Raw genomic sequence first — 27,214 nt, 5'->3', positions numbered from 1 at the left:
GAGATTAGTGCCTGGTGATACAAAATACTACCATAATACGTTGTAGTTGGTATTGTCTACAGATAATCTCGCTTAATGCATAATAATAATGACCTTTGCTTAAAGTCCGTTGCATAGGAAGAACTTAAAGTCCGTTGCCTCGGAATAAGAAAGAACTTCATCTAAGCAAATGAGACTTATACCGGTAGATTAACAAATTACAATGAAAGCAGAGGTTCTTTGCCCTCATTGGAAGCAAATGAATGATATTATATATACACAATCCGATACTTCGTACAATAGCGAAATAGTAGCATCTCGTATTTCATGTATCAGATCTCCAGGCCTTGGCGGAACTTACTAGCCGTTGTAAGAAGGCGACGACCGAGGCATTACGTGTGCTGTCTCAGCTTACAACGTCCCTCATCTATCACAACGCAACATCCTGTAGGTCATATTTCCCTTCAACATAAAAAGATGGAAATTCCCACTTCAGCGCCATCAGCTCCCACAACCATTTCAACTATAAGTCAAGTAGGTCGTGTCGTTTAATACTTCAGCCACATGTCGCATGCTGCCACATACGCCCATGTTTTGGTTTAGACACCCCCGCTCATAATAACTGGGGCCCTATAGCAACCCCTAAGGTGTCTGAATTACCTATGAAACGCCCAAGAATGGCCCACTAATGCTTCGGAATGTCCAACAATGTGCAAACAGTCCAAAAAATACCCCCAATCCACCAAATAGATATATTTGAAGTCTATTTGATAGGATCCGAGTACGCCGTTTAACCTACCTCCGTTCAATTCCCCTGAAAAATGACCCAGACCGGCGGAACCAAGGGTTGACCATAGAGGCGCATCCAAAATACGAAAATTACAAAATTTACCCAAATTCGACCAAATATCTACGACAGCGGACCAAATGGACTGAATTGGACCAGACCGTGTGTGTTTGTGTACTGATTTGCAAACTGTCGTGGGTAAATAGGTGCACAGGCCATGCCAATTCATGCAGGAAAAATAAAATGGGCCGCCGGAGAAGGAAGGAGGAGGGGGGAAGATCAAAACTGGCAAATGCACCACCAAAAACCTGCCTTCAATTACCATATTCATTGGTAGAAAGAGGGTCCGCGACGAAAGAGGGAAAGAGATATATATTTCTGTCTGGATGCGGACCAAGAAGCTGACGACGGTAACAAAATCTACCAAACGGCCGCGTACGCCCGTTGCGTGCGACCGGTGCAAGTTGCGAAAGCAACGGTGCGACGGCGTGACGCCCAGCTGCTCTAGTTGCACCAAGGCCAAGTCCCGATGCGTATACAGCCGGAGTTTCATCACAGGACCCTCGGCGGATGTCTCTAAGTACATCCAGACGCTCGAGAACGAGGTGGCCGTCCTGCGCAAGACAGCATTGCTGAGCCAGGAGCCGTCGGTCTCGAGAAACAAAATTTATATTGGCGAAACGACCTCAGGAGGCATGATCATGAAAGTAATGCAGAAACAGCTGAAGACCGACCTGCAGGACCCGGGGCTCTTTGAGATGCAAAGCGAGAGCAATCTGTCCTCAGTAGAACCCGTCATCCTCAAGAGCAACAATGCGACGGTCCAGCGCTATATCAACGTTTATTACAAGCGATGCCATTACAAATATCCAGCTTTGGTAAGCCTACGAAATCTTTTACCGTTTTGAGGTGCTAACAAGAAGTAAATGGTAGAACCGGCAGTATTTTGATGACCTGATACGAACGCGACCGAACTTTGAAGATTTCGACCACTGGGACGCGTTCCTGGTACACGTGGTCATTGCCATAGCAGCGCGATGCGTAGAGCTGAGTGAAGGGTCGGCAGAGTACAATTGTGATGGGCTTTATGCCGTGGCGCGGATGAGATTCAACCAGTGCTCCCCGACCTTGCTCCAGTATATTGAAGCCCTGACCCTGTGTGGCCTTTATACCTTCCAGTCGGCAACTCTGGCCCAGCCAAACAGCTGGCAGCTCGTGGGTAAGGCCATGAGAGCTGCTGTTGAGGTTGGGCTGCATCGTAAGCAGCCTGTCATGAGAGATAAAGACCCCCTGGCCCTGCTGGAGTTTGAGAAAAGGCTGTTCTGGTCAATATACTCGCTAGACCGGCGCCTGAGTCTCATGCTGGGACGCCCTTATGCAATACCCGACGAGGATATTGACGTTCAGCTCCCCATCGACGTGGATGAGTCGGTGACCGACACGGCAACCCTGTACCAACTGCGAGTGACCCAGGAGTCGGAACGACCGCAGCAGTCGTCTCTGTCTAACCTCTCTTGTATGATAACTAACTGTAAACTGCGCCGGCTCGAGAGCTGCATCAAACGGCGCATATACTCGCGAGAGTACACAAACCAAAGCGTCGATGAACTCAAGCAGGAGCTCGAGCAGTGGTTCGACAATTGGCCCTCACGCGACGTTATTGACCGCTCGGGCGTCTTCTACGAACCCGTGGACTACATGATGCTGAACTACTACCGGGCAAAGAAGCTTCTGCTCGATCCGGCGTTTCACAAACTCGAGCCCGACTTGGCCCACATGTTCCCTCTCTTTTATGAATACGTTCAGTCTCTGGAAGGCATATGTCACACTTACAAGTTGCTCGAACAAAACGGACTTTTGTGTTATACCCCGGATGGCGTAGCGATGCTGTTCTACACGGGACTGAGCCTGATGTACTGCCTTTCGCTCGATAAGCAGGGCTCCGTTACCGTGTCTGCAATTGCGCATATCAAGGTATGCTCCAACCTGCTTCACAGCTACGGCGAGCGGTGGCCTGCGGCTAAAAAGTGTCGCGCCGTGTTTGATGAGCTCGTGGACATCGTCGCAACGCCTCGGGAGCGCGTTCTCCCCAAGCAGGAAAGGGCCGATCCGGATGTGCTTCGGCCAGACCTGTGGGAAGTTCCGCTGTGGGACCACAATCCGTTTTAACTATGTAACCTTACATGACTTGATGAGTTCTCATCTCATATGGATATCATCTTTTACATGGGTCTTAAAGTTCTCATCTCGGCTATCGGCCAATTGAACTCTAACCGATGGATCCGAACAGTGCTACATGAATTCGGCATACATGCAAGGCATTCTGATGGCATGATGAACACGCATTTTCTTCATTCTGGTTTATTACGCAGGAATTGAACGCCGTAAGTGATGCGGAGAACGATTATCGCAGGGGCTGGTGCCGCCTATTACCGGAATCGCTTCAGCCGTGCGCTCCCCACTGCATCCCAAACCTGCGGCCCATCACAAAAGACCGCGTCCCCCCGCAATCGAGCTCCAAGCTGCATTGATATATAAAGGAGATATAATTGGCCATTTAATAGCGGTTTAACAGGGTAAAAAAATGGCACCAAAGCAGAAAGATCCTTACAAGTACCAAAGCGGGTTCAACTCCTATCATCAGTAAGTCTTTTCGTGGGAAGGAGAAAAGTTCCAGCTAACCAATTGATAGGACGGAGGCACTGCCAGGGGCTCTCCCCATTGGACAGAATAGTCCTCAGAAGTGCCCTCTTGGACTTTATGCGGAAAAGCTGTCCGGCACAGCGTTCACCGCTCCGCGTCATGAGAATAAGCAGACCTGGTTCTACCGGATCATGCCTTCCGCGGCCCACCACAAGTTCCAGCCGGCGAGTATTCCCGGATTCTACCCTGAGAAGAACAAGTACGTGCCGAACCAATTCCGGTGGAACCCGTTTGACATTGAGGAAGATAAAACGTTTGTCCAGGGGCTTCGGTACCTGGGCGGAGCCGGAGACCCAAAGACCAAGCACGGGCTGGGAATCATTGTATACTCGGCGGGAAAGAGCATGGAGAATGAGGCGTTCTTCTCTGCTGATGGAGATTTCCTGATTGTGCCCCAAGAGGGCGATTTGGACATTCAGACTGAACATGGAAAACTCTATGTGCGTCCCAACGAGATTGTAGTCATCCCAAGGGGCATTCGGTACCGGGTGAAGCTCCCCAATGGTCCGGCTCGAGGGTACATTCTGGAGTTGTACAACAATCACTTTGAGCTTCCGGAGCTGGGACCAATTGGTTCCAATGGTCTGGCGAATGCACGGGACTTTGAGGCGCCAGTGGCCTGCTACGAAGACGTTGAGGGCGAGTTCAATATTATTTGCAAGTTCGATAACCAATTCAACAAGGCGACGCAGCAGTTCTCGCCCTTCAACGTCGTGGCGTGGCACGGGCTGTACTACCCGTACAAATACGACCTCACGCGGTTCAACACTATTGGCTCTGTTTCGTTCGATCATCCGGACCCATCTATTTACACGGTTCTCACTGCGCAGTCGGACCATTTGGGTACTGCAATTGCCGACTTTGTCATCTTCCCTCCGAGATATCTCGTCCAGGAAGACACGTTCCGGCCTCCATGGTTCCATCGGAACACTATGAGCGAGTTCATGGGCCTCATTACGGGCAACTACGACGCTAAAGAAGGCGGCGGCTTCCAGCCTGGCGGTGCGTCATTGCACAATGTCATGGGTGCTCACGGACCCGATGCGGCGACGTTTGAAAAGGCATCCAGCGCAGAACTCAAGCCGATGAAGATTGGAGAAGGATCAATTGCATTCATGTTTGAGAGCTCGCTCATGCTTGGCTTGTCTAGCTGGGGCATTGAAGAATGTGAGAAGGTCCAGCTCAACTACACGGAGGAGACTTGGGTCCCACTCACCAAGCATTTCACCGGCCCACCTTCGGGTTCTGCATGAAAATATATTAAGTAGCGTCTAGTATATTACTTTTACACGTTTTTTTTAATTGCAATTGGCCGGAAATGCTTGGCTTGGGTAAGCCTAATAAGTTATCGTGGTGTGTAGGGCTTCAGAGCATAGGAAGTAGCTCCAGGGGCAATTGAAAGGGAATACTCTTCGATATGCCATTCTTCAAACCAACCCCGGACGCGTCGCATGCCCTGGCGATGGGCTTGTCCACCACCGCCGGCTTTTGCGTCCGCTCTGCTTCTCCAGAAGCATGTAGCCAGATTTCGAGCCGTCACATCATGAGGCGTCCCGAACCAGTATTTTAGCAGGCCACCTGAGATGTTAGCCTCCTCATGTGATGCCTTATCAATGTCCGCAAGCACCTGGCGACGTTCTGAAGATTGTTGGGTCTCCTTCCAGACTTTTGATCTGAATGCAACGATATATACATTTTCGATGCCTGGGAACTCTATACTGGAATGCTGGCATATTTGAGGAAGGATTTCTGTGAAAACCTGTGCAAAGTTAAAAACTGTGTCATAGTCTGCTGATGTGTAGTCGTTGATCGGAAAGAGTGATTGGAGTGCAATTGACAGGAGTTGATAGGGTAATGAAATTGTGCTTAGGTCTAGCTGGTGCGATAATTCAGAGTATGGAGATGACTGGATGTGTGTGGTGATAGATAGCTCGAGTAGAGGTTGATTATGGGGGCGAATTGGTTTTAGCAGTCCATCATCGTCCTTTATCAGTGCGGTCCGAGCTACAACAGCCGCAGTCATATTTGTACAATGTAATCCGTTGAAGATTAGGATCCATTGGAACTCTAGTCTTTTATAGATACTTTCATTATTGCACCTTCCAAGCCTATTATACAATTGTCATAGATACCAAGGAAATCACATCATCGTGACAATGTGTCAAACCCTCATTCTGCCGCCTACATATGTAGTACCGCAGTATTATTGATAATACGCATCTGAGTAAGAAGATTTCCGCCAATTAGGGCCACAGAATTCTATGGCTAGAAATTGCTAATGGGCTATCTTTTCGGTTTATCCGTTCGATATGTTCTCGAGAACTTGAAACGCCATCGATAGTGCTCCGATGCACGAATAACGCAACGTGAGACACTCGTACCCTGATGCGCCTTAATTGTATCGTAAGTACAACAATTCATCACAGAGTGATGCTGCATTCCCAAGAGCCATTGAACAGTTAATTTCACATATTACTAGTCCCGAGTGTTATCTGTAAATGCACGCATGTCGATATTTGGATACCCCTCCTCAGCTCTTAGTCGTCGAGGTCCATGCCTTTTGGCAGCACTGTCGCTTGTCCCTTCCATTAAACAATCAACGCAATCAATATAGTCCATAGTCCCACTTTCTTCTGTGAACTTCTGTTTACTGAGTTCCTTTGCTTGGGCATTCGTAGTATCATTTTGCGTCCATAAATTTGTAAGTAGGTTTGGAGATGCTATTTTGCCGGCAGGGGTCGTATTCCAGCTCTCCCATTACTTTCACCCGAGGGCCACTCATTCTTGTAGTTTTCTACTAATAAACACACAGTGTTTATTAGTAGGCATCCTTTTATTAAATTGGACACTTGCATACTAATGATGGGAGCTGCTACTAACATACTTGGGGGCCAGCCCCCAAACCCCCGTAGCTCCGCTGCGCGGAGATTCCAATTAAGTCCGCACATTTCTCGCCCCAATCTCTCGGCGTAGCCGAGCCACAGGAGTTTGGGGGACTGGTCCCCCAAGAACTGATACGACTATATATTTGCGGCGGTGAGCCGCGGGTGGTGCGGCTGGTAAAATCACATGACCAGAAGTCACATGACTTCAGTCATGTTGACTAAGAACGGCAAGGAAAAAATAAAAAAATTGGCTTATCAAATCTTTTGAATTCAAACGACATATCCATTTGATCTGGCCATTTTTGAAATTGGATAATGGACATAAACGAGAATACTCGAGCGCCTGAGGGCGTGTTTACTTGCAACACATGCGGTCTGTCCTTCCCGACTGCTGATTTGCAGCGACTTCACATGAGAACGGACTGGCACCGATATAATCTCAAACGAAGGGTCGCCCAGTTGCCCCCGATCTCCTCAGAGCTGTTTGCTGAGAAGATGCTCCAGCAGCAGCAGATCCAGCAGATGGAGCAGGAGAAAACGGGCCGAGGATCCTCCGGACGGTCTACGGGTCAACGTCAGGTGACGAAGAAGGATAAGAAGCGAGAGGAGAAGCTGTTGCGCAAACAGGCGGCCGAGAACAACAGAAGGAAGTATGAGAATAGCATCCCAGAGCGGCCTGGAAGCCCTGTTGGGTCTGTGGGTAGCGGCATATCCTCCGCCATGTCTCTGGGTGACCCTATGACGGAGTCTGCCCAGGTCGAGTTTGACCGATTGACGCTCAACAGCAGCAATGGAGACGTTGAAATGGACGGATCAGTGGACGACAATATGAGTACAGCTGGCATGGACAGCGAAAACGAGGAGGAGGTTGAGATCAAGCGCCGTCTGGCAAAGGCTGTGCACTTCCCGACGAACGTGTGCTTCGTGGACAACAAGAAGTTTGACAGCGTAGAGGACAACGTAGAGTACATGCGTAAGAGCTACGGGTTGTTTATTCCCGAGCGGGAGTATCTGGTGGACCTGGATGGGCTTATCAAGTACCTGGGTGAGAAGATTGGTCTGGGCAACATGTGTCTTGCCTGTTCGTACGAAGGACGCACAGTGCAGGCTGTTCAGCAGCATATGATCTCCAAGAGCCATGTGCGTATTCCGTATGAGACCACGGCGCATAAGCTTGAGGTTTCCGACTTTTATGACTTTAGGTCCTCTTATGCCACTAGTAGAAGAATTGCTACTGCGGAAGGCGATGAAGATGAGTGGGAGGATGTCGATGAGGATGAAGAGATGGTTGGTAGTGATGATGAAGAGGTTGGAGATGAGGAAGGTGCTATGTATGTGGACGAGACTGGGTACGAGCTGTCATTGGGCACCGGCTACAGAGCGGGCCATCGAACGCTTGTCAAGTACTACAGACAGAACCTGCGGCCAAGCAGAATCACTCGAGAGGGCCAGGGCACGGTTATGGCTGTGGACACGCGGTCTGCTCATGGTCTGGTTTCGCGGGATCCGGTGCAGGACAAGCAGATCAAGCAGGCCTGGAAGGAGGAGAAGAAGGCGCGAAACTTGTATATCCGACGAGACAAGTTCATCAACAACCAGCCACATTACCGAGACGAGCTGCTGCAGTAATGACCATTGCATTAAGCTATTTTGGTATTTTGCTATCTATTAGCTATTCGCTATCTATTTTATATAATGACTTAGATGTTCTTTCTTCCAAACATGCTCAACTCAGTTACAAATCGTTATAAACTTTGAGTCTCAATTGGTTACAGAAACCGAATGTTGTACCGTAGTTCATTTGTAACTAATCAGGATTGTAATGGTCTAGTTCTAGTACAATGCCAATATTGTAATATTTTATCTCATAGTGGTCGACATAATAATTAGAAATTGAGTTATAATCAGTTAAAAAGGCCATTAATCCGGCGATGCTGCAATTGAGTGGCTTAAAGTGCCACCCACGACCGTCATTTATTATTCACCACAGAGATACGCCGCGAAAGCAGTTTTGTAACAGCGTAACAAAAATCTGTAACTAGTAGTCCAATTTTCCTCCCAATTCCGTAACAAATTCTCGTTACACCTTGCCAACATCTCGAACTCACTCGTTACATCGCCATCACCAAACGACACAATTGCACATCGTCCATTACATACTCCAAACCCTCTGGATCTTCATTGAACATTAATCCCCACAATCCAATCCCTCCGCGAAGCGGAGCTAGGGGGGTCTGGGGGCGAGCCCCCAGGATCGAAGGGGTGACCCCCCTGGAGCGGAGCGTCGGAGCGATCTACCAAATTTCAAAAGCTTAAAAGCCAAGTCAACCCCACACCACCCCCGACCATCGAGTGTGACTCGCCATGTCCAGGTACTCACGCAAGAAGGTCAGCAGAAACGAGAAAGGAGCACTCATATGTGCGGTGGTCCTTGGAGGGTTCTTGCGATCATGGCTCTCCACGAGCTATATGGCTGATCATCTCAAGAACCAGCCGCTCCTCCTGTCCTCGGTCCACGAGCTATTCGTATTCCTGCTCTGTGCGGCTATTCAGACTTATAGCCCAAAGCCCAAGGAAGAGTACGGGACAAGCCGGACCAAACGATCAGGCAGCCATGAGATTGTGCTCGCCTACGCTGTGATCCACGCGCTTTCAATTGTAGTAGCCGTGGCCAGTACAGAGAGCGATGAAATAACGCTAGTTGAGCTCGGCAAGGCAATTGCGCCCATTGTGGTTGCCGTAATTGCTGCTAAGCTCAGTCTTTTGGATTTGACGGAGACCAAGGGCTTTCTGCTTGCTGGAATCGCTTTACTGGCGATGCCTTATGATCTTTTCAATGCTGGAGGCAATTGGCTTGCCATCCCTCGGAGCGTTCTCTACGCAGTCAAACTCGCATTTTTATGCTACATCATGACTACAAAGAACCCCAATCACCTGCACAGCAGCCCAGTAGAGGTTCTGTTCAAGTCGAGTCTGCTTAGTGCCGTAGTGGTTCTGCCCTTTGCGTGGTTTAGGGGAGAGCTGAGTGTTCCGTTCAGCCATGATCTACACTTGTGGCAGCTCCTTGCTGACGAGCTAATATCGGCGAGCTTTATAGTCGTTACGACGTTTGGAGTCAAGCATGTTGGGCCGGTTGTTATCAGCATTTTATCATTGCTCCGGGTCGTTTCTACGCCCTCACCCCTTTTTATTGACACTGTCTGCTATGTGGCTTTGTGGATTCTCTCGGCTTCATACGCCGTAGTCGAACTTCAATCTCTGGAGAAGTCCTCGCCCAAAGCCCTTCCCAAGTAGACCATCAACCCGCGTATTTATGAGTTTCCGCATCTCACGGTACTAATAGTTTAATAATGGCTTATAATCATCTCAGTTATCAAACCATCAATCAATCTGCATATTTATTCGTTCCCCGTGTATCGCGGTGTTAGTATTAACTTATCGCCAGTTCATTTATTAAGCGTTAGACCTCCAATCAATCCACGAATATAATCGCTTTCATATCTCTTAATTAATAGTACAGTAGTTGTCTTCATACCTCGCGGTCCCAGTCCCCCGCTAGTACTACCAGTGGAGTATATTCGAGGGCCAGCCCTCGAGCTCCCGTAGTGGGGGCTCTGCCCCCAAACCCTCCGCGGAGCGGAGCTAAGGGGGGTTTGGGGGGCTAGCCCCCCAATTGTCCTAGTATTAACTACTTATTAAAAGTTGTCGTAATTTCCCCATATATCTCGCGGTCCTAATTGTGGAGTGCGGCTCAATTAGTTATCAAACGGTCGTACAGGGCCGATCCATCGGAGGACGGTCCTTCCGAGACAGGCCGTATCACTTAGTACTCACTCGTGAGCTGTCCTCATCAGTAGCCGAAATGGTTCGTAGAATACTCATTATTTAATTGATTTTACATATCTCAGGGGTAATCTGGGGAGCAGCGATCTGAAGCGCAAGGACCCACATAGATCTCGTGCCGTATAGCTTCCCCCTCCCGCTTAATGCTGCATCCAGGCTGTACATGCACTTGGTCCTTCCGTAAGCTTGTCTTAAACAACGAGTAATCGAGGCCCGGAGGACAGCGGTAGGACTCTCGAGTATTTCACAGAGGCCCTTTCTTCTCTTTTCTTTCCTTCCTCTACTTCAAACCGCCGAGAAATAATGGGGCTGGCTCTCTTTGACAAGATTTCGGCTCGTAAGTGGAATTATGCGGAGGAGAATTATTAGTTGGCTAACTGCAGGAACCCAGAATTGGAGTATCGGCGCCTTTCCAACCAGTACGTCAAACGGCGGCCAAAGATGAGCTCGTCGCCGAGCTCGGATTCCAACGCGAGCAGCCTGTCTGATCGCACCAAGACCATCTCTCGAAAGATCTCCTCCCTCAAGAGATGACCATCATATTTATTTATAGCTGGACTATACATACTGTGTGATTCATTATTCAAAAGTACACACCCCCAAAGGACTAGTCCTTGACCATTTCCCTAAAGATCAAAGTCGGTTACCGTTTGCTCTTGTCTTCGCCAAACCGTCTTAGCCCGAATGGTCCCTTAGATGAAGTGAGGCGCTTGAGAGTCCCTGAGTTCTGGCGGGGCGTCGACTGGCCAGTGCCGCTGTTACTATTATTCTTTACCGCAGCAGCCACTCGACCTTTGTTCGATGCAATTGCACCTGTCAGCTTGGATGTGCTATTACCGTTCTGCGAGTCGTAGTTCGAGATACCGCTGTTCCGGCCGCTGCTATTGCTGTATCGCGCATCCGAGTAGAGCCGGAGATCGCCAAACGACCGTGACAGAGCGTGATTGCGCGCCTCCTGGTGCTTCCGCTGTACTGTCCGGAATTTGTCTAGCAGTTCGCCCCATTTGACGTCCTCTCGATTGGGAAGGTACCGCTTACTGACCGGTTGCGGCGTCGTGGCGCGCATAGAATTCGAGTTGTTAATCAGCCCGATAGGAGACACGCTGTTGAGCCGGTTCCTCAGGGTATTAAACGCAGAAGACTGCGGAAGAAGCATTAGAATGCCGTAGAGACACTTGTATAGGTACGGGTACTTCTCCGGCTCCAGCAGCTGCAGTCGCAGATGAGTAAACACCGGGCTTTCAAGGAGCTGAACGAGCTTATCAATCTGGATAAGCAGGTTGACGGTGATTTCAAACTCTACGAGTATTTGGAGCACGAGGAAAGCGTGTTCGTAGGCCTGGGCAAGAAGGCACAGCGCCAGGGCCGCCGACGAATTATGACACCACGACTTGAACAGAGCCACAAAGAACGCCACTCCTTCGCGATTGTCGAGGTTTCGTAGCCTCGTGCGTAGATCAGACAACTCAGGAGCAGTAATGAGGTTGTTGCTCAAGTTCTGGACCATAATGCTAGCAAACTCCATGTCATCGTTCGTCTCGAGGATCTCCGCCATGGTCCTGTATATACGCTCGGGGTTCAGGCTGATGCACAACTGGCGGATGATGAGGTTGCCTCTTGTCTCGAGAAGGCGTCGGTCAGTGCTAAATAGGTTGAGCAGGTTTATCATAAACACGGTAAAGTACTCATCATCTGAATTGTAGGATATTTGCGCCAATAATTGCAGGTCTTTGGTGATAACCTGCTCAGAAGGGTCAGAGAGCGTCTTCAGCAGGGCTGGGAATGTGCCGTCGTTAATTGCCAGAATACGTCTCGGTACTTTGCGATGGAGCATGATAAGCCAGTCTAATGCTGCTACCCTCGTCTGCTCTTTCTCGTTAAGGAAGTGAAGGGTCAGGGAGCTTACAATTGCTGAGTAGTCGATCTTCTCATGACCTCCATCTTCTTCGTCTTCTCCTTCCTCTTCGTTCTGCTGCTCCGGCAGGGCCATAATGAGATTTAGCATCTTGCGGTTTACTTGCTCTGCAGCGTTTCGAAGCGCCTTGTTCTCATTGGCCATTGTTGGAAGCAGCACAGACAGGAACCGTGGACCGTGCGGGAAGATGCTGACTGCCGATACATCGAGAAGAGTCTCAATCCACGTGAGAACCATAAGCTGGATCTCCTCCTCGCTCGAATCAAGATGTGAAATGAGAATTTCGATAATCTTGTCAAAGTTAATATGCACGTCCTGTCCAGGGATATACATTCCGTCTAGATCATCATCTTCTTCACCCCCTTCTTCCTCGCCATCTTTAATTTCTTCATTTATCTTTGATGACTCTGGTTTAGTTCCTTCGTCGTCAGTAGGAGCTTTCTGAGTGTTGCTTTCCTCACCACCCTCTCCAGATTCAGGCTGATGTGGAGTCTCCTTGAGATCAGCTACAGAATCACCACCCGGCTTGGGCGTTTCATCACCAACGTCCTGCTCTTCAGTCTTCTTTTGCTCTTGCAACTTCTTTTTCTTCTCTTCCTCTTCTTCCTGCTTCCGCCTCCTCTCCTCTTCCCTCTTGGCCTTCACCCGCTCCCTATGGGCTGCCACTTGTTTCTTCACTTCAGTAATACGACTGATCTCTTGCAGAAAACCGTCCAGCACAGCATGAGTAGCTACTCGAACGTCCTTGCTGCTGTCACTAAGGAATGAAATGAGTCCTCCAAGAAAAGAAGGAAGATAGGATACAAGCTCCAAGTCAGGAATTGAGTCTAGCAGGGTAATCCATGAGACCAGGAACATTCGCGCAAACGGATTAATTGCGTATATTCTCTCCATGAGCAGGGGGATGAACTTTGGAAGCGAGAATGAAGTCACCTCCTGCTCGGGCTCGCGCACTATGGTCGGCTTCGTAGAGTCCCCGGCCTCTTCCTCAATGCTAGGAACCTTCGGAGGAGTCTTATGGATTACGGACACGTAAGTAGAAGCCTTCTCCGACACAATGTCCTTGATGAGGCGGTCTAGTAAGTCGGCGCCGTTCTTGACGGAAGGCTCAGAGTCGGTCGCCAACTTGCACAACGCGTCAAAAATCTCGTTAAAGTACACCAGGATCTCTCCCTTGGATACCTTGGCAATGTTGTACATGGACTCACATGCGTAGTACCGCACTCTGGCGTCCTGGTCGCCGAAGCATGCCAGCACGGGGTGGATGATGTCTTCGAGATACTGCGCCACTTCGTTCTGGCCAAGGGCAATGGCAGCAGCAGCTAGGCCAATTAGCCCGCCATTTCGCGCATTCGGGTGGTGTACCGCGTAGGCGAAGTCTCGCACCAGCTGGTCGATGATGGCCCTGATCCGTTCATGATCGTTCTCCGCCAAACACTCCCGGATCGTGGCCTCCAGCTCAAGTGCAGCAATTTTACGTTTGTCATAGAGCCTATCACTCAAGCCCCGTTGAACTTCCTTGTCTACCCCGCTAGTTAGTTATTCATGTGCTACGGTGAACCACTTACCCATGGCTATTGTGGGTTACCAGTAGATGTGAGGGTAGGTGATACTCCGGTGGGATACACTTGATTCTCCGGCCCTTGGTCTCTATGGGAGGGAGCACCGAGAGCATATTGCTGGGAATCGTGGAATTGACTTCTATTCGGCTTATTAACAACAGTGATTGCAAGAGAATTGCCATCAGTATTATTTTCTATACGAAATGAAACTGCCAAAAGCATTTAGGCTGGCATTTTCTTTAGGCACGGCTGTAACAAAAGTTGCTCGAGGAGACAACACGGCTGTTACCAGTGTGATGTGCGGCTGTTACACTTGCCCCTTATCCGACCAAAATTGATGAGATACTTAAGGGCATTCGTAGTAACTGATATATCATGAAAACTGTATATGGCATGAGAGCCATATATAGAGTAATGCAAACAGCAGTTAAAAAGTTGGTCCATTCTATTCAATATTGCGATCGGAAAAGACTCAGAAAAAATTCATCCGGCCCTATACCGTATACTTCAAAAGAGCCATGAAGAAAGTGCCAATAGAAATCTGGAACATAATCGCAGAGCATTGTGATAAGAACACGCTCATCAATTTATGGACAGTATTTCCTGCCTTGAAGGAAAGCTTTTTTCCAGCGCTGTTCTACACTGCCGTGATAAGAGCTGAAAAACCTCACTCGGATATCCACTCTGAAGGGATTAAGCGGCGCTACAGCCAATTCGGCATCGAGTATCTTCCTCGTATTCGCCATGTATCCCGCGAGGAGCCGAGAAGGATTCCTGGATATGAGCAGGGTATTGATTACCAGGAAATATTCCCACATGTGAGAGTCCTAGACCTTGATCTTTACCCCGGTAGAAATTTTGATCCTGAAAAATTCTGGGGCGAGATTATGGATATGGTTAGTTACATGACATCTCTTCGATTATTCGAATACAAGGGACAAACTACAATGTACCCGCAAGATAAGGGTCTATGGTCTATGCTCGAAAAACTGGAACAAGTGCCGAAGGATTTGACCATCGATGAACCGTTATATCGGATTGAGTTGCCTAGTCTATTAAACGTCTCCCGGCTTGTCCTTAAGGATTTTACTGGTTTCATGGAAGATAGGCTTGAAAACGTCAAGATGCAGCTTAAGCGCATCTTGTCTCGGAACCCAGCTCATTTGCGTGAACTCAAGGTAAGGGCTGCGTCGACCCGCTCAGTTTTAGACATTGCTGCTATTTGCGAGCTCGTAGAGCCGCTAAAGGGGACGCTCAAGAGACTTGATCTCGAGCATATTCAATTGGTCCATGAAACAGGGCGCCACTGGCAATTACCGCCATCACTGGAAACGCTCTCCTTTATGGACAACCCAACCCTCATGAACTCTCCGACACTAGAGTTCAGCAATCTCAAAGAGCTCACGGTTATGATTGATGAGAGAGCGTGTGTTGCTGCTGCATCGTTCCCCCGTCTGGAATGCCTTCGGCTACAAAGCATGAGATCATATGGGAATCTCTCCACGTCGTCCATTGAGGCTTTGTTCAGACAAGTTCCAAATATCACACGTCTTGTACTCCATGAGTTTGGTCCCGCAGACGTGTTTAATATTCTTGCGGTTACGGGCAGCCTAAAGTTCCTGCATACGCTTGAAGTGGAGGATGCAAGATACGGCCGGAGTCCATACCCTACGGACGTGGAAAAAGAGCTGAAAGAGGTACCTGTGCGGACGCAAATTACATCCTTATATATAGGAAGCTCTGGTTTGATCGGCATCGGTAATAAATACGAGCGTTTTTGGCTCGGGCTTTACTTTGACCTCTTCCCAAAGTTGGTCAATTTCTATACGAAGTTTGGCAGTTCTTCCGAGCTATACGAGGAGGTAGAGTTGTCCACATCTGGCTATCCAACATGGAGCCGACTCAACCGTGTTGCTGCACACAGACTGTATCCAAATTTTATTCCGGCTCCTTTCTGATCTTGTCAACAATAAACATCATACATTGATGCATCCGCGTCAATTGATTTGGTGCGAAATATCGGCAATGCATGTAAAACGTACCCTGATACAGGTGCAACGTATATCATATAATGCAGCTATGCGACTTTGGACAGTATCCCAGTTTACACACGATAGCTCTACTTCAAACGACCCATTAGATGTACAATCAGTACCCCGACGCGGAGCGTCGCTACGGGGTCTGGGGCTGGCCCCAGGTGAAAGAAAAGAAGCCCTTGCTGGTAATTACTGTATGTTGCAACCCTCGAGATCGTCTGGAAGCTTCGGTAGGCCATCCGAGCCGAGATCCATGCCGGGAATAGCGCCGGACGCAAGATCGCCCATGAGCTCAGTCGGAGGAGCCCCGGATTTCTGCATCAGCTCCATTCTCTCCGTAATGTACTTCCTGCTAGCCTCGTCGGAATCGCTATACTTGGGATCGTCGAACTTGGCCACAATCTCGTCCACAATCTTCTTCTGGCCCTGATACCGCTCCAATTCCTCGGCAGAAAGATTGGGGGAGTTCTTCTCTAGCCATGCCGGATACTTGTCGTGCATTTCCTTGATCGGCTCATACAGGATATCCTTGGACGACAGCTCGCTGAGCATGTCCTCGATGAGCGAAGACATGTCCATTCCCTCGCCAGTGCCCGAAGTGTTCTCTAGCTCTTTGAGCATCTTGGCCAAAAAGTCGTCTTCACCCGAACCCATGTTCTGGTTCAGTTCCTGGTTCGACTCCTTAAGGCGGTCCATGGTCCGGGCGATTGTTTCGTGGAAGTCAGCCGGCTTGGAGGTAGTCTTCTTCTGGGTAGTGCTGGAGGTCGATGGGCCGTTCTGGGCAAGCGGTTCTGCTCCTGTGGCCGAGGCCATGCTGGCCATGAGTGCCTCGAACGACTTCATGGCGTCAGGATTCTCATCCATATCCCCAAGCAGCATGTCTACACCCATCTGGAGCTTCTTGGCCATCTCATCGTCAAGTTCTGGAAGGTCCAGTGAGCTCATATCAAATGCATCTGCCTTTGATTCGCCGGGGCTTGCGGTTGGCTTCGCTTCTTCGGTGGAAGTCGTGGCAGCCTGCGGGGTTGATTCGGCCTGTTCTAGGGGTGCGGCAGCCTTTTCGGCCTTTTTCACAGGCGGCTTGCTTAGCAGCTCATCCTGGAAATCGTCTAGCAGTTCATCGAGGTCATCGAAGTCGTCTTCTTCGTGATTATGGCTGCTCATAGCTAGTGTGTGTGGGGTGATGGTGAGATCAAAAGGGGGGTAAATGCCGAGGTGACCCAAACACTTTCACACCCCAACTACCAACACTCTAGCACGTTCTGCTGGACGGCTAATACGATAATTTATTAATTGAAACTTATAAATGTACTTACAAGTAGCTCGAAATAGTCCTGATTGGAAGTCCGAAGTGTCTTCGAGGGCCACAGCCCTCGGGCTCCCGTAGTTGGGGGCTTTGCCCCCAAACCCCCCCCCCCCCCCCCCCCCGTCAAAATAACCTTCGGCATATCAACCAGATCTCCGCGGAGCGGAGCCTCAGGGGGGTTTGGGGGGACTGGTCCCCCCATTTACTCAATGCCCATGGGCTTTTTGACTATGTGGTGTACCATAGGGGTTAGGGTGCGGCTTGCGGCTCGCGCGGCTCAAGTGTCAAATTACGTAACCCACTTGACTAACTTAACTATTCACGGTGTCCAACATATCGGATCGCTTCCCCTAGACCAACCAACCGACTATCGCGTAAGATGAGCTCGCTGTGCTTGAACCGATTACAGGAGGAACGGTAAGTAGGGTGGCTATTGCCGGGTGCAAAGATCTAACTGAGGAAATGCAGTAAGCAATGGCGAAAGGACCATCCGTTTGGGTTCTATGCCAAACCGCAGAAGAAGGCTGATGGGACGCTTGATCTTATGACCTGGAACGTGGGCATCCCGGGCAAGGCAGGTACCATCTGGGAAAACGGCGTGTACACTGTGACCTTTTACTTCACGCCAGACTACCCGACAAAGCCCCCGAAGTGCAAGTTCGCAGCGAACTTTTATCATCCAAATGTGTACCCGTCGGGCACGATCTGTCTGTCGATTCTCAACGAGGATGAGGACTGGAAGCCGGCGTTAACCCTCAAGCAGGTTGTTCTGGGCGTTCAGGAACTGTTGGATAATCCGAACTTGGACTCACCTGCTCAGGCTGATGCGTTCCAGACTTACAAGCGCGACCGCGCTGCGTACGACCGTCGAGTAAAGGAGCAAGCACGACAATATGCGCAAGCGTAATCAAATTAAAAACGATCAAGCCTGCTCTAATAATAGAAGGATTTGTTGCCTCGACTAATTTATTTATGATGGATTAATTAGACTATATTCTGTTACTGCGTAGTCTATGAGCAAGCCAAGTAGATTCGCCCTCCTTCAGGACGCGAGCAAAGCATTTGACCAGTCGGCGCTTCTCGGCACGAGGATAAGCCCAACTCCCCAAAGATGGCTATTTCCTGCTCCTAGTTCTTTTGAACGTCCTTTTTCCTTTGGTTCGTTCAGTCTCTTTTCTAATTTGCTCAATCTCTTCATCAAGCCCCAAAACTCGTCTCCTGTCATTCGCGGTAATAGAGTTCAATTCGTGCCCATACTTCTCGTATAGCCATGAACCCCACGGCCAATCCACGAATCTATCAAACCCGTATCCCTCAAGGAATCCGCCTTTCCATCTAAGTAAGGCGCTGGGCAAAAGTCCAGGGCACGCCCATATGTTAGTTGCCTTAGAATCTAGTGAGCTGAACGCAAAGAGCCATACAACAACTTTAAAGCTTTGTTCCTGTGTGACGAGAAGAAATGCGTCAGGATGCGCGCTGACTACAACTCCAGCTTTATCAATTTCTCTTTCTGCGTTGATCACCTTTTCCATAATCTCCTGTCGCTGCTCCTTCGTCAACTGTTCTGGCAATACATGGTCCATGTAATAGCCATCGATAGACTCCCTAAGAACGACTGGAATTTCGCGACTCTTTTGTTTCATACCGTAGTCGTAGGTTGCTATCATGATAAACGACCCATGGTACTGTGGAATGAGTCTGCCTTGTAGGTGCTGAAGTTTCTTATAACAAGCAATGGTACGCAAGAAGCAATTTTGCGACCGCTCCTTCTGGCATATGACCCAGGAATGAGGGTCATAAACTTCCACTATCACTTGACGATCGAGCGGCAGACCCAATCTGCTTGGAGCCTCCTTGATGGTAGCCACAAAGAAACGAGGCGAATTTTCTGCACGCGGCCGTACCTCAAAGCGTAGCTGAATCGTCACCTTATCTTTGGGCACAAAAGGTGGTCTTTGAGGCAGTGGTACGAAAGGATTGTCGTCCGCTCTGTATGGAAGGTTTAACAATCTTTTTACATCATCGGGCTGGGCAATAGGATTGTAAGGGTATAATTCAAGGTCCTTAAGGACATGAAATCGTTGCTGCGCCGTAATGAGAGCCATTTTGACTACAATTTATGAACGACTATCTTAGGAGGTATAGCGAATAAAATAGCTTTCGTCCTCAATTCATTACCTAAGACAATATGATTCAAACTTGCAGACGGCATTCCGCAAATTAATTATCATGTAAAATTATCTACCCGGTAGGCAACTTTATTATGTCAAAAGCTGTAGATACCACTTCTACGCCCAATGGTCTAACAGTTTTGCCATTTTTCAGGTTGCATAATCTGGCTATAAAGGTGGTGTATGTATGAAATGTATTAACGTCCTGAGAGGCCGAAGGTCAGAGACATCACTTAAATACAGATACATGTACCATTATGTTTGGATACTGTCTTGTACCGGTGTAGTGATACAATGACGAATGTGCTATACTTTATTGCCTGGGGATACGCAGAAAAATATGCTACTCTGGAAGGAAGACGAATTAAGAGACGTTTTGAACTGTCATCCCGACCGGCAAGCGACTGGGCTAATCTCAGGCTTACAAGGGTGACGTATTAATCTAGATATGCTTTCGAGAGGATCTAACTAGTGATACCCAATATTGATCAATTGAGTCATCACCAATTGATATAAGTCGACGCATTACGCATTAGTTTCCAAGCAAAGATAAGCTACGCGCTTATATATTTGAGCTTCCACTACCGCGATACGCGGTACGCTGTAGCTAGGTTAGCGCATCAAATTCCTTTAGGCTCCCTTGCCGGACATATCGTGGCGATGCTCTCCGATGCTCTCCGAGGGACGACCCCAGAGACGGTTCCGAGAACCGAGAAGCTTACCAGGCGAAGCCGAATCTGTCGGGAACGTATTAAAAGGGCAGGATAACTAGCCTAACTTAAGGGTAAAGTAAGGGGGTAGTTAAACTGGGTCGCATCTACAACATGAACGAAACTGCGCGCACTAGTACTGGCAAAATATTCACCTGCTTCCGCCACAGCCCTTCTCCATCTTCGACCACAGTTAGTAATCGTCAGGGCGCCCACCTCTTTCGAGGTTAAGTATTTTAAGCGGAAATTTTTAGCCTCGGCGTCACAAAAAGACGAATTAGATTATTGTTTTATTTGGTATTATAGGACCTCACAGTCTACGTAAATGTTATTACTTCAATTGGGTTCAATCTGATTAAAGTCGGTAGGCATGAAGATCATAAACTGCTCTGGAACTTTTTCTTGCACTCCTGCTAGATCAGCCGCAGAAACTTCCTGCTTTTCTTTTGCTTCGGTTAATACAATGGCATTACGGTTCTTAAACCCCTGCACCAGGCATCCAAGTATTGCTAAGGCGATTCTCGCGAACCCATGATCTTCATTCAACCAGGTTACCTTGGGAAGTCGATAATCGGTATTACCCTCCCTGTGCTGATATTCAACCACAATAGCATTTGCTCCGTCCGTAACGACGACCAATGGAACTTCGAACGTTCTGGCATATCTTTCGGCCTGAAACAAGATTTGTTGAGCTGGTTCTTCCGTATCAAACACAACTGAGGTATCAATTGGGAAAGAATCGTACTCTGCTGGATCAAATAGAGCTTCATGCGTGCCTGGGAAAAAATCGTTTCTCCTCAGTGTTCCAATTTTTCTGTACTCGGCGATCAGGACTGCAGGGACTCCATTATAGACATAGTTGTATAGACTATTCGGTTCCAGCGTACCTGTCTTCCCTGCGTTTCGACGCGCCATGGATTCCAGAACTTCTTCCATTCGGTAAGTAATGCGACCTTTTCCTACAAGCTTCTCGGCAACTTGCATAATGGGGTTAAGGAGGACACCACGCAAATAGCCGACGACGGGTGCTTCGTTTCTGAGAGCCCTGGGGAAAAAAGGCGCAGAAACATAAAAATTCTCGACGGATCTTAGGGCAGTAAGCCCATTTTTGTTCCAACGATCAGGATCTTCGGCATAGATCTTTAATGTCTCGTCAGACATACTTCTTCGAGTCGGAACGCTTTCGAGAACTCTGTTATCAATCGCTCCGTTAGAAAGAAAAGGAGAGATGGTGAAGCCCAAGAAAGTTCTGATTGGATAAATTGAGAGTTGGCACCCGGGCGGCGCGGTGGGTGGTACAGCTTGAGCTGCTCTTGAAGCAGCTCTCTTTGCTCTTTCCAAGTCTGCTCTAGCTTGAGCGGCTTCACTTTGGGACCTTTTTCGTGGTAGCATTTCTAAATGGTAATCGTATTACCTTTTTCAAAGCCCGCTCACTGCCTAGGTGGAAGGAGGGTAATTTAAGTAAATGGCTTCCTGACATACAACAAAACCTCATTCCAAATGAGGCAGACGGGATCGATTTCCTCAGCGATGATCCAGTGATAAGGAGCGAAAAATTCGTTTTTGACATAGCCTAATTGATGGTATGCATTCAAATGCAGGCACCTGTAGTTTCGGAGGCTTTACCGTCTTTCTGGTAACTTTGAATATCTAATTAATCGGAAATAGCTAGAACGAGAACGTGTTCTGTTTTATTTGTTTTGGCAAAATAAGGTCCTCATTCCAGTTACAGTGCCTATTGACTAGAACCACTGAGAACGGGCTTCATTTTGTTGGTTATGGTAACACCTCCCACTTAATTTTTCCTTAATTACTTAATTTGTAACCGCTTCTTGTATTCTACCTGGTAGTTACCATTACCATTAACATATTCTTCATCTCAATTATGGATTAGGCATAATTGCTGCTGTTCGACAGGGAGCTACAGTATCATTTAAGGTGCAGTGGAGTTTCACGTTGCAGATCTGTACTACTGTACCTAAAAACGCCTGATTCACCTCTGCACCGATCGGCTGTTTAAGATGCAAGTCATTCTTCTTCAGTCGACCTCCCAAACTCTGACCTGAGAATAAATATTACCGGTAGCCAAAACGTAATCAATCTACTATTTGAGATGCAGTTTATATAAGGGAAGGGTCAGTTTTGTACCCATAGCAATAAGACGACGTTTCTGCCCTACAACGTACCTGTTCCTGCTTTGTGTTGTTTGGTCGTGTACACGCGACTATGTACCGTGGACAGTCTCCCGTTAATGCATAAAATTGCTATGTACCGGAATTAAAAAACACGTTGCTTAGAGTTGAAAGATCGCGATATATCCACCAATGGTACAAGAGAAGACCTCACAAGCCTAACAGGGTCGTAGATATTGTATCTATTCAATCAACTATTGTTATTGGTACGAAATCATTGTCAAGTTTTCACCGGTTTTAAAATAAATGTACGGTAGTTGTGTTGGTAGTGTATATGTATTACTGTTGTAGCGTACTGTATGTTTTTGTTACTTGTGTGCAGTCCAGTGCGAGTACTACAGTAGTAATAGCGATGTAGTGTCATCTGCAAGCCTCATTCGCTGGTAGAACAAAAGGAAAAGGGGAAGCCTCCTGCCATACGCATAGACGTTTTGGAACAGCTAGGAGTAGCGAGCCAGGAGCCAAAATGAAGTCCTATCGACAAAGCTTTCGCTGTTCCGGCCGATGCGTTCCTGACATACAAGCTCGACCGCGCCGCGTACGACCGCCGAGTGAAGGAACAGCTAAGACAATAGAAGAAATCGTTTAAGCCTGCCCTATTAATAGAAGGATTTATTGCCTAGATTTTGTTATTGCGTAGTCTATGAGCAAGCCACCTTTGTAGATTGACCTCCTTCAGGAGGCGAGCAACATATCTGACCAGCCGACAGTTCACGGCACGAACGAAGAGCCCAACTCCCCAAAAAAAGCTATTTCGCCCTCTTCGCTCTTTCGGAAGTCATTTTTCTATGGCCTGTTTATTCACACTTCCGGTTTGCGTCTTTTTATCAACCCTGCCTCCGTCTTATTTTTCCGCTTTTTCGCCCTCACTCCTTTGGTTCGTTTAGTCTCTTTTCTAATCCTTTCTCTCTCAATATATTCATCAAGCCCCCAAACCCGTTTTATGTCGCCCTCCGTAATAGAATCCAATTCGTGCCCATACTTCTCGTATAGCCATGGAGCCCACGGCCAATCCACGAACCTATCAAACCAGTATCCCTTAAGAAATCCCTTTTTCCATTTAAGTAAAGCGCTGGGTAAAAGTCCAGGGCATGCCCATATGCTACTTTCTGTAGGATCTAGTGAAGTGAACGCAAAGAGCCATACAACAACTTTAAAGCTTTGTCTCTCTCTGATTAGGATAAATTGGTCAGCATGCAGCCATACAAGTGCTACTCCATGTTTATCAATTTCCCTTTCTGCATTGATCACATCTTTCATAATCTCCTGTCGCTGCTCGCTCGTCAACTGTTCCGGCAATACATCGTCCATGTAATACCCATCGATAGACTTCCTGAGAACGACTGGAATTTCGCGACTCTCTTGTTTCATACCGTAGTCGTAAGTCGCTACCATAATAAATGACCCATAGTACAGAGGAATGAGTTTGCCTTGTAGAGGCTGAAGTTTCTTGTAACAAGCAATGGTATGTAAAAACGCATTTTGCGACCGCTCCACCTCGCAAGTCGTAGGAATCTGGGTCAAAGATTTCCACTATCACTTGACTTTCGAGCGGCAGACTCAATCTTCTTGGAGCACTCTTGATAGTAGCCTCAAAGAAGCGGGGAGAATTTTCAGCAGGTGGCCGTACCTCAAAGCATAGCTGAATCGTCACCTTATCTTCGGGCACAAAAGGTGGTCTTTGAGGCAGTGGTACGAATGGATTGTCATCCGTTCTGTTTGGAAGGTGTAACAATCTTTTTACGTCATCGGGCTTAGTAATAGGATTGTAAGGGTATAATTCAAGATCCTTAAGGATATGAATTTGAAATTTTTGTTGCGCCGTAATGAGATCCATGCTGACTACAATTTATGAACGTCTATCTTAAGGGGTGGCGCGTATAAGTACCTTCCGCCCTCAATTAATTACCCGGTACTACCGGTAAGACAAAATGATTCAAACTTGTAGAAGGCAATCCTGAAATTAATTACTGGTATGTTACAATTATCTAAGTAAGTTTATTTTGTCTCAGAAATGCTACACCCGAAGTAACAGTGTTGCCTTTTTTCAGGTGGAGGCGAGCAACAAATTTGAGCAGCCGACACTTCTCGGTTCGAAGGAAGAACACGAAGGAAGAGTCCAATTCCACAAAAGACAACTATTTCCCGGTTCATTTGGACGTCCTTTTTCCTTTGGCCTGTTTGTTCACACTTCCAGCCTCAACGCTGCCTCCGTATTGATTTTTCCGCTTTTTCGCTCCCACTTCTTTGGTTTGTTTTGCCTCTTTTCTAATTCGCTCAATCTCTTCATCAAGTCCCGCAACCAGTTTTATGCGATCCTCCGTAATAGAGTCCAGTTCATGCCCATATTTCTTGTACAGCCATACAGCCCACGGCCAATCCACGAATCTATCAAATCCGTAATCCTCAAGGTATTTCTTTTTCCATTTAAGTAAAGCGCTGGGCAAAAGCCCAGGGCACCCCAATATGCTACCTGTAGTAGGATGTAGTGAAGTGAACGCAAAGAGCCATACAACAACTTTAAAGCTTTGCTCCTCTCTGACGAGCAGAAATGCGAGAGGCTGCAGGCTGAGTACAAGCGATACTCCATTTTTATCAATTTTCCTTTCTGCATTGATCGCCTTTTCCATAATCTCCTGTCGCTGCTCGCTCGTCAACTGTTCCGGCAGTATATCGTCCATGTAATATCCTTCGATAGATTCCCTGAGAACGACTGGAATTTCGCGAGTCTTTTGTTCAACACCAACGTCATAGGTCGCCAGCATAATAAATGATCCATAGTACCTCGGAATGAGTGTGCCTTGTAGATGCTGAAGTTTCCTGTAACAAGCAATGGTATGTATAAAACCATTTTGCGACCGCTCCTTCGGGCGAAGGTTATAGGAATCTGGGTCGTAGAGTTCCACTATCACTTGACGATCGAGCGGCAGACCCAATCTGCTTGGAGCCTCCTTGATGGTGGCTTCAAAGAAGCGAGGAGAATTTTCTGCAGGCGGCCGTACCTCAAAGCGTAGCTGAACCGTCACCTTGTCTTCGGGTACAAAAGGTGGTCTTTGAGGCAGTGGTACGAAAGGATTGTGGTCTGTTCTGCTTGGAAGGTTTAACAATCTTTTTACATCATCGGGCTTAGTAATAGGATCGTAAGGGTATAATTCAAGGTCCTTAAGGACAAGAAATCTTTGATCCACCGTAATGAGTGCCATGTTGATTACAATTTATCAAGGTTATCTTAGGAGGTGTTGCGAATAAATAGCTTTCGTCCTCAATGAATTACCTAAGACAATATGATTCAAACTTGCAGACGGCATTCCGCAAATTAATTATGATGCAAAATTATCTGGGCAACTTTATTATATCTTAAAAGTTGTACATACCACCTCTACACCCGAAGGTGTACAGTTTTGCCATTTTGTCAGGTTGCATAATCGGATTATTAGAGTGGTGTAGTTACCGGTAAATCTTATCGATCATGGGCAATCTCGTCTGGAGGGGGGCGTTATAGTACCAGTAGGTTCTAGTGAGTAGTATCTGTAATGGGTAGAAAAAACTACTAATTTCTTCGGGAAGTGGTAGATATGTGGAAGGATTTGTTGCCTCGATTAATTTTTTTACAAGGTTCACTTGACAAGAGCTCATCTCAGACTATTATAGGAATTTGAAATAGAGAGTTCGTCGTTTATTGTCCATCGCCTCCTCTTGCTACATATAGGTTCTAGACAATGTGGTAGTACACGTACCGTAATGTATTATCATGGGTACCGGCCGGTATAATAGATTCTGATACCAGTGGATGGTAAAAAATTACTTATGATGATTAATTAGACTATATCCTGCTACCGGTACTGCTATTCTATGTCGCTACTGCGGATTGGCCCTCCTTCAGGAGGCGAGCAACACTTTTGTGCAGCCGACACTTCTCAGCTCGAAGGAAGGACTCGAAGGACCAGCCCAATTCCCCAAAGAGAACTATTTCCCACTCCTGGTTCTTATCGGCGTCCTTTTCCCTTTAACACTTCCAACCTGCTTCTTTTTATCAACCCTGCCTCCATCTTGATCTTTCCGCCTTTTTGCTCCTTTGGTTCGTTTAGCCTCTTGCCTTTTTTGCTCAATATACTCATCAAGCCCCCAAATAAGTTTTATTTGTCTCTCCTTAATAGATTTCAATTCATGTCCATACTTCTCGTATAGCCATGGAGCCCACGGCCAATCCACGAATCTATCAAACCCGTATCCCTCAAGAAATTCCTTCTTCCATCTAAGTAAAGCGCTGGGCAAAAGTCCAGGGCATGCCCATATGCTAATTGCCGTAGGATCTAGTGAAGTGAACGCAAAGAGCCATTCAACAATTTTAAAGCCTTGTCCTTGCCTGACGAGAAGAAATTGGTCAGGCTGCATGCTTACTAGCGTTACTCCATTTTTATCAATTTTCCTTTCTGCATTGATCACCTTTTCCATAATATCCTGTCGCTGCTCGCTCGTCAACTGTTCCGGCAATACATCATCCAGGTAATATCCCTCGATAGATTCCCTGAGAACGACTGGAATTTCGCGAGTCTTTTGTTCAAGACCAAGGTCATATGTGGCCATCATAATAAACGAGCCATAGTATTGTGGGATGAGTTTGCCTTGTAGATGCTGTAGTTTCCTGTAACAAGCAATGGTATGTAAGAAACTATTTTGCGACCGCTCCGTCCGGCAAATGTCCCAGGAAAGTGGGTCATAGGCTTCCACTATCACTTGACGACTGAGTGGGAGACCCAATCTGCTTGGAGCATCCTTGAGGGTGGCTTCAAAGAAGCGAGGAGAGGTTTCAGCAGACGGCCGCACCTCAAAGCATAGCTGAATCGTCACCTTATCTTCGGGCACAAAAGGTGGTCTTTGAGGCAGTGGTACGAAAGGATTCTGGTCAGTTCTGTTTGGAAGGAATAACCATCTTTTCACGTCACCGGGCTGAGTAATAGGATTGTAAGGGTATAATTCAATATCCTTAAGGACATGAAATCTTTGATCCACCGTAATGAAAGCCATGTTGATTACAATTTATCAAGGCCATCTCGGGAGGTGGCGCGTATAAATAGCTCCTCGTATCATTAATTGCAAAGACAAAATGATTCAAACTTACATA

The 27,214-nt window shown here is 47.5% G+C and overlaps 14 protein-coding genes and 1 pseudogene across 15 annotated transcripts; 7 read left to right on the top strand and 8 right to left on the bottom strand.

Moving 5' to 3' along the window:
• Positions 1 to 1,152: 1,152 nt before the first annotated feature.
• TRVA0_039S01002 (uncharacterized protein) lies at positions 1,153 to 2,935 on the top strand (the record flags this gene model as incomplete). Its single annotated transcript, XM_076686533.1, has 2 exons — positions 1,153 to 1,644; positions 1,700 to 2,935. 2 exons carry the CDS (start codon positions 1,153 to 1,155, stop codon positions 2,933 to 2,935), a joined length of 1,728 nt encoding a protein of 575 aa, XP_076539248.1.
• A 415-nt stretch (positions 2,936 to 3,350) lies between these two features.
• TRVA0_039S00980 (uncharacterized protein) lies at positions 3,351 to 4,722 on the top strand (the record flags this gene model as incomplete). Its single annotated transcript, XM_076686532.1, has 2 exons — positions 3,351 to 3,409; positions 3,459 to 4,722. The coding sequence occupies 2 exons, from the start codon at positions 3,351 to 3,353 to the stop codon at positions 4,720 to 4,722; spliced, it is 1,323 nt and encodes a 440-aa protein (XP_076539247.1).
• Positions 4,723 to 4,814: 92 nt separating this feature from the next.
• TRVA0_039S00958 (uncharacterized protein) lies at positions 4,815 to 5,492 on the bottom strand (the record flags this gene model as incomplete). Its single annotated transcript, XM_076686531.1, has 1 exon — positions 4,815 to 5,492. The coding sequence occupies one exon, from the start codon at positions 5,490 to 5,492 to the stop codon at positions 4,815 to 4,817; it is 678 nt and encodes a 225-aa protein (XP_076539246.1).
• Positions 5,493 to 6,669: 1,177 nt separating this feature from the next.
• On the top strand, positions 6,670 to 7,983 carry REI1 (cytoplasmic 60S subunit biogenesis factor Rei1p; the record flags this gene model as incomplete). The annotated part of the gene is made up of 1 exon (XM_076686530.1): positions 6,670 to 7,983. One exon carries the CDS (start codon positions 6,670 to 6,672, stop codon positions 7,981 to 7,983), a length of 1,314 nt encoding a protein of 437 aa, XP_076539245.1.
• Positions 7,984 to 8,718: 735 nt separating this feature from the next.
• On the top strand, positions 8,719 to 9,648 carry TRVA0_039S00914 (uncharacterized protein; the record flags this gene model as incomplete). Its single annotated transcript, XM_076686529.1, has 1 exon — positions 8,719 to 9,648. The coding sequence occupies one exon, from the start codon at positions 8,719 to 8,721 to the stop codon at positions 9,646 to 9,648; it is 930 nt and encodes a 309-aa protein (XP_076539244.1).
• An 852-nt stretch (positions 9,649 to 10,500) lies between these two features.
• Positions 10,501 to 10,731, top strand: TRVA0_039S00892 (uncharacterized protein; the record flags this gene model as incomplete). The annotated part of the gene is made up of 2 exons (XM_076686528.1): positions 10,501 to 10,534; positions 10,589 to 10,731. 2 exons carry the CDS (start codon positions 10,501 to 10,503, stop codon positions 10,729 to 10,731), a joined length of 177 nt encoding a protein of 58 aa, XP_076539243.1.
• A 109-nt stretch (positions 10,732 to 10,840) lies between these two features.
• Positions 10,841 to 13,684, bottom strand: VAC14 (Vac14p; the record flags this gene model as incomplete). The annotated part of the gene is made up of 2 exons (XM_076686527.1): positions 10,841 to 13,635; positions 13,681 to 13,684. The coding sequence occupies 2 exons, from the start codon at positions 13,682 to 13,684 to the stop codon at positions 10,841 to 10,843; spliced, it is 2,799 nt and encodes a 932-aa protein (XP_076539242.1).
• Positions 13,685 to 14,192: 508 nt separating this feature from the next.
• TRVA0_039S00848 (uncharacterized protein) lies at positions 14,193 to 15,632 on the top strand (the record flags this gene model as incomplete). The annotated part of the gene is made up of 1 exon (XM_076686526.1): positions 14,193 to 15,632. The coding sequence occupies one exon, from the start codon at positions 14,193 to 14,195 to the stop codon at positions 15,630 to 15,632; it is 1,440 nt and encodes a 479-aa protein (XP_076539241.1).
• A 267-nt stretch (positions 15,633 to 15,899) lies between these two features.
• On the bottom strand, positions 15,900 to 16,874 carry PEX19 (Pex19p; the record flags this gene model as incomplete). Its single annotated transcript, XM_076686525.1, has 1 exon — positions 15,900 to 16,874. The coding sequence occupies one exon, from the start codon at positions 16,872 to 16,874 to the stop codon at positions 15,900 to 15,902; it is 975 nt and encodes a 324-aa protein (XP_076539240.1).
• Positions 16,875 to 17,395: 521 nt separating this feature from the next.
• On the top strand, positions 17,396 to 17,923 carry UBC9 (E2 SUMO-conjugating protein UBC9; the record flags this gene model as incomplete). The annotated part of the gene is made up of 2 exons (XM_076686524.1): positions 17,396 to 17,433; positions 17,485 to 17,923. 2 exons carry the CDS (start codon positions 17,396 to 17,398, stop codon positions 17,921 to 17,923), a joined length of 477 nt encoding a protein of 158 aa, XP_076539239.1.
• Positions 17,924 to 18,131: 208 nt separating this feature from the next.
• Positions 18,132 to 19,121, bottom strand: TRVA0_039S00782 (uncharacterized protein; the record flags this gene model as incomplete). The annotated part of the gene is made up of 1 exon (XM_076686523.1): positions 18,132 to 19,121. One exon carries the CDS (start codon positions 19,119 to 19,121, stop codon positions 18,132 to 18,134), a length of 990 nt encoding a protein of 329 aa, XP_076539238.1.
• A 1,112-nt stretch (positions 19,122 to 20,233) lies between these two features.
• TRVA0_039S00760 (uncharacterized protein) lies at positions 20,234 to 21,289 on the bottom strand (the record flags this gene model as incomplete). The annotated part of the gene is made up of 1 exon (XM_076686522.1): positions 20,234 to 21,289. One exon carries the CDS (start codon positions 21,287 to 21,289, stop codon positions 20,234 to 20,236), a length of 1,056 nt encoding a protein of 351 aa, XP_076539237.1.
• A 1,601-nt stretch (positions 21,290 to 22,890) lies between these two features.
• On the bottom strand, positions 22,891 to 23,926 carry TRVA0_039S00738 (annotated as a pseudogene). Its single transcript is given in 2 exon segments — positions 22,891 to 23,559; positions 23,561 to 23,926. Coding segments are annotated over 2 exon segments (1,035 nt in total).
• Positions 23,927 to 24,239: 313 nt separating this feature from the next.
• TRVA0_039S00716 (uncharacterized protein) lies at positions 24,240 to 25,292 on the bottom strand (the record flags this gene model as incomplete). The annotated part of the gene is made up of 1 exon (XM_076686521.1): positions 24,240 to 25,292. One exon carries the CDS (start codon positions 25,290 to 25,292, stop codon positions 24,240 to 24,242), a length of 1,053 nt encoding a protein of 350 aa, XP_076539236.1.
• A 763-nt stretch (positions 25,293 to 26,055) lies between these two features.
• TRVA0_039S00694 (uncharacterized protein) lies at positions 26,056 to 27,117 on the bottom strand (the record flags this gene model as incomplete). Its single annotated transcript, XM_076686520.1, has 1 exon — positions 26,056 to 27,117. One exon carries the CDS (start codon positions 27,115 to 27,117, stop codon positions 26,056 to 26,058), a length of 1,062 nt encoding a protein of 353 aa, XP_076539235.1.
• Positions 27,118 to 27,214: the final 97 nt, after the last annotated feature.

This window comes from Trichomonascus vanleenenianus (assembly GCF_965637985.1).
Source record: "Trichomonascus vanleenenianus strain CLIB 3782 genome assembly, contig: TRVA0_039S, whole genome shotgun sequence".
Classification (NCBI taxonomy): domain Eukaryota; kingdom Fungi; phylum Ascomycota; class Dipodascomycetes; order Dipodascales; family Trichomonascaceae; genus Blastobotrys; species Blastobotrys vanleenenianus.
This window is presented reverse-complemented; position numbering and strand designations above follow the sequence as displayed.